The sequence below is a fragment of the Sinocyclocheilus rhinocerous genome, unplaced genomic scaffold, assembly GCF_001515625.1.
Source record: "Sinocyclocheilus rhinocerous isolate Xijiao unplaced genomic scaffold, SAMN03320098_v1.1 scaffold1159, whole genome shotgun sequence".
Lineage (NCBI taxonomy): Eukaryota > Metazoa > Chordata > Actinopteri > Cypriniformes > Cyprinidae > Sinocyclocheilus > Sinocyclocheilus rhinocerous.
This window is the reverse complement of record NW_015634336.1, coordinates 490,854-493,967: the sequence shown is the minus strand read 5'-3', so window position 1 is coordinate 493,967 and position 3,114 is coordinate 490,854. Positions and strand designations below refer to the sequence as shown.

Genomic DNA, 3,114 nt, shown 5'->3' with positions numbered 1-3,114 from the left:
GGGTGGTTGGTTGGGTGGATGGATGGGTGGCTGGTTGGGTGGATGGATGGGTGGTTGGTTGGGTGGATGGATAGGTGGTTGGGTGGAAGGATGCATTGGTACGCAGATGCATGGATGGATGGATGGATGCATAGCTATGCAGATGGATAGATGGATTGATGGATGGATAGGTGGGTGGATGGATGCATAGGTATGCAGATGTGTAGATGGATAGATGGATTGATGGATGGATAGGTTGGTGGATGGATGCATAGGTACGCAGATAGATAGATAGATAGATAGATAGATAGATAGATTTTACTCACTGTTGCTGTGTCGGTCCTGAGCTTTCATCTTGTCTTCCAGGTCCCCTTGGCTCCTCAGCATCTCTCTGGATATGTTGGAGGCAAACAGAGCAGAAGGCGCCTCCAGAGCATTGATGTACCTGACAGACGAATGGACAGATGTCTCAGTGTGTGTGTCTGTGTTGTGTCGTGTTGTCATTTACATGTTGTATTGTGAATACCAGAAGCATTCCTCCGTGTTGTCGAGTTTTTTATAGATATATGCTGTCTTCCACATAGGTTTCAGATTGGTGAAGGATACATTCCAGAAATGGACGAAGAACTCTGAGATTTTGCGTGCCGGAGGAAGCAGCCGGGTGAGTTTGTCCTTGTAGTCACAGGAAAGACCGAAACTGCCAGCTGAGATGATGGGGATAGTCAGGGTCAGACCGACCTCCTGACTGACAGACAGACAAACGGGATGTTGAAATAGTGCAATGACCTACTAATATACAGAGCTAAATTTCTCTCTGTTATGTGTGTAATGCAGATAAACATAACATTTATATATGAATGTTTGCATTTCATTATAATCATCAGTGTTGGGGAAAGTTACTTTTAAAAGTAATGCATTACAATATTGTGTTACTCCCTGAAAAAGTAACTAATTGTGTTACTTAGTTACTTTTTTGGAAAGTAATGCGTTACGTTATTTTACATTACTATTTCTCATCTTGGCTGGACTTGCTTGTTTGTTCTTAATAATAAAAAGTTACATTTCTGGCAAATGTAAAAGCCCTTTCACACCAAAAGTGAAATGAATAAGCCTCAGGCTGAAGGAAATGTAAATTGATGTCTGTACTGTAGAGGATTCAGGAGAAGAAAGTTTAACACTCTTCAGCAATAAAGAAAAACGATGTTATGTTTATCTAAAGTAATTTTTGCTTACTAGTATGGTTGAATTGGATCATTGAAGGTCAGCAGCAAAGACATTGGTTAATAAAATGTGATTAAATACATAAAGGATATTTATGTTAATTAACATATTTAATTATTGCAGGTTTGCATCATATTCTGAATTTGCATTTCATTGTTTTATTCATTTTGAGGAATACTGAATCTGTTTTTGTTCAGTGAGATGAGTAAATGCATGTTCATATTTAGTCTAGAACTACAGTAAGCATCATGTTCACACAGCGCACAAAACACCTCTGCACTTACTCCTGATTCTTCTTAACATGGCAACACGAGAGCTGTCAGTCAATACATACAAATTAACTGGCGTTATTTGTTTGAAAAAGTAACTCAGATATTTTCTTGTAAATTAAATTAAAGTAATGTTTTACTTTACTAGTTACTTGAAAAAATGAATCTGATTACGTAACTTGTGTTACTTGTAATGCATTACCCTCAACACTGATCCTCATTCATTATCATTACAGTTTAATATAGAATTGGCTATACAGAAGAAGAAAAAAACAGTTTAAAGGGGTCCTATTATGCTCTTTTACAAAGTCTTGATTTTGTTTTGGGGTTGTACTAGAACAGGCTCTCATGCTAGGTTGTTCGAAAAACACATTATTTTTCACATATTTTACATTAATACAACACCTCTCTCCCCAGTCTGGCATGCATGGCTCGAATAGTTCCTGTATCAAATGAAGGCCCGCCTTCTGAAATACCAAATGTGCTGTGATTGGTTAGCTGGGCCAGTGTATTTCTGGCAAATGTAAAAGCCCTTTCACACCAAAAGTGAAATGAATAAGCCTCAGGCTGAAGGAAATGTAAATTGATGTCTGTACTGTAGAGGATTCAGGAGAAGAAAGTTTAACACTCTTCAGCAATAAAGAAAAACGATGTTATGTTTATCTAAAGTAATTTTTGCTTACTAGTATGGTTGAATTGGATCATTGAAGGTCAGCAGCAAAGACATTGGTTAATAAAATGTGATTAAATACATAAAGGATATTTATGTTAATTAACATATTTAATTATTGCAGGTTTGCATCATATTCTGAATTTGCATTTCATTGTTTTATTCATTTTGAGGAATACTGAATCTGTTTTTGTTCAGTGAGATGAGTAAATGCATGTTCATATTTAGTCTAGAACTACAGTAAGCATCATGTTCACACAGCGCACAAAACACCTCTGCACTTACTCCTGATTCTTCTTAACATGGCAACACGAGAGCTGTCAGTCAATACATACAAATTAACTGGCGTTATTTGTTTGAAAAAGTAACTCAGATATTTTCTTGTAAATTAAATTAAAGTAATGTTTTACTTTACTAGTTACTTGAAAAAATGAATCTGATTACGTAACTTGTGTTACTTGTAATGCATTACCCTCAACACTGATCCTCATTCATTATCATTACAGTTTAATATAGAATTGGCTATACAGAAGAAGAAAAAAACAGTTTAAAGGGGTCCTATTATGCTCTTTTACAAAGTCTTGATTTTGTTTTGGGGTTGTACTAGAACAGGCTCTCATGCTAGGTTGTTCGAAAAACACATTATTTTTCACATATTTTACATTAATACAACACCTCTCTCCCCAGTCTGGCATGCATGGCTCGAATAGTTCCTGTATCAAATGAAGGCCCGCCTTCTGAAATACCAAATGTGCTGTGATTGGTTAGCTGGGCCAGTGTGTGCTGTGATTGGCAGCACTCGGCGCCTGGTCGGGAAATGTCACGCCCCTTACCATAGCCGCCTGCGAGCTTCAGTGTAAATATTGCATCAAAATCAAATCAATTTGAGCGCGATTTAAACCCGGATGATTGTAACCACTCTAAAGCCCTATTCGCACGGGATTAGTATTACCTGGTGACCTCCAGTCATTTGTA

General features: G+C 37.4%; 1 protein-coding gene across 1 annotated transcript in view; it reads right to left on the bottom strand.

The window, feature by feature from the left end:
- The window catches only part of gucy2ca (guanylate cyclase 2Ca), a 47,524-nt gene that overhangs the window by 38,837 nt on the left and 5,573 nt on the right, over nucleotides 1-3,114 (bottom strand). Inside the window, exons 4-5 of the mRNA XM_016559421.1 lie at nucleotides 506-724; nucleotides 306-424 (exon numbers count right to left, since the gene is read on the bottom strand). Coding sequence (XP_016414907.1) covers nucleotides 306-424; nucleotides 506-724 — 338 coding nt within the window. The remainder of the gene's footprint in view (nucleotides 1-305; nucleotides 425-505; nucleotides 725-3,114) is intronic.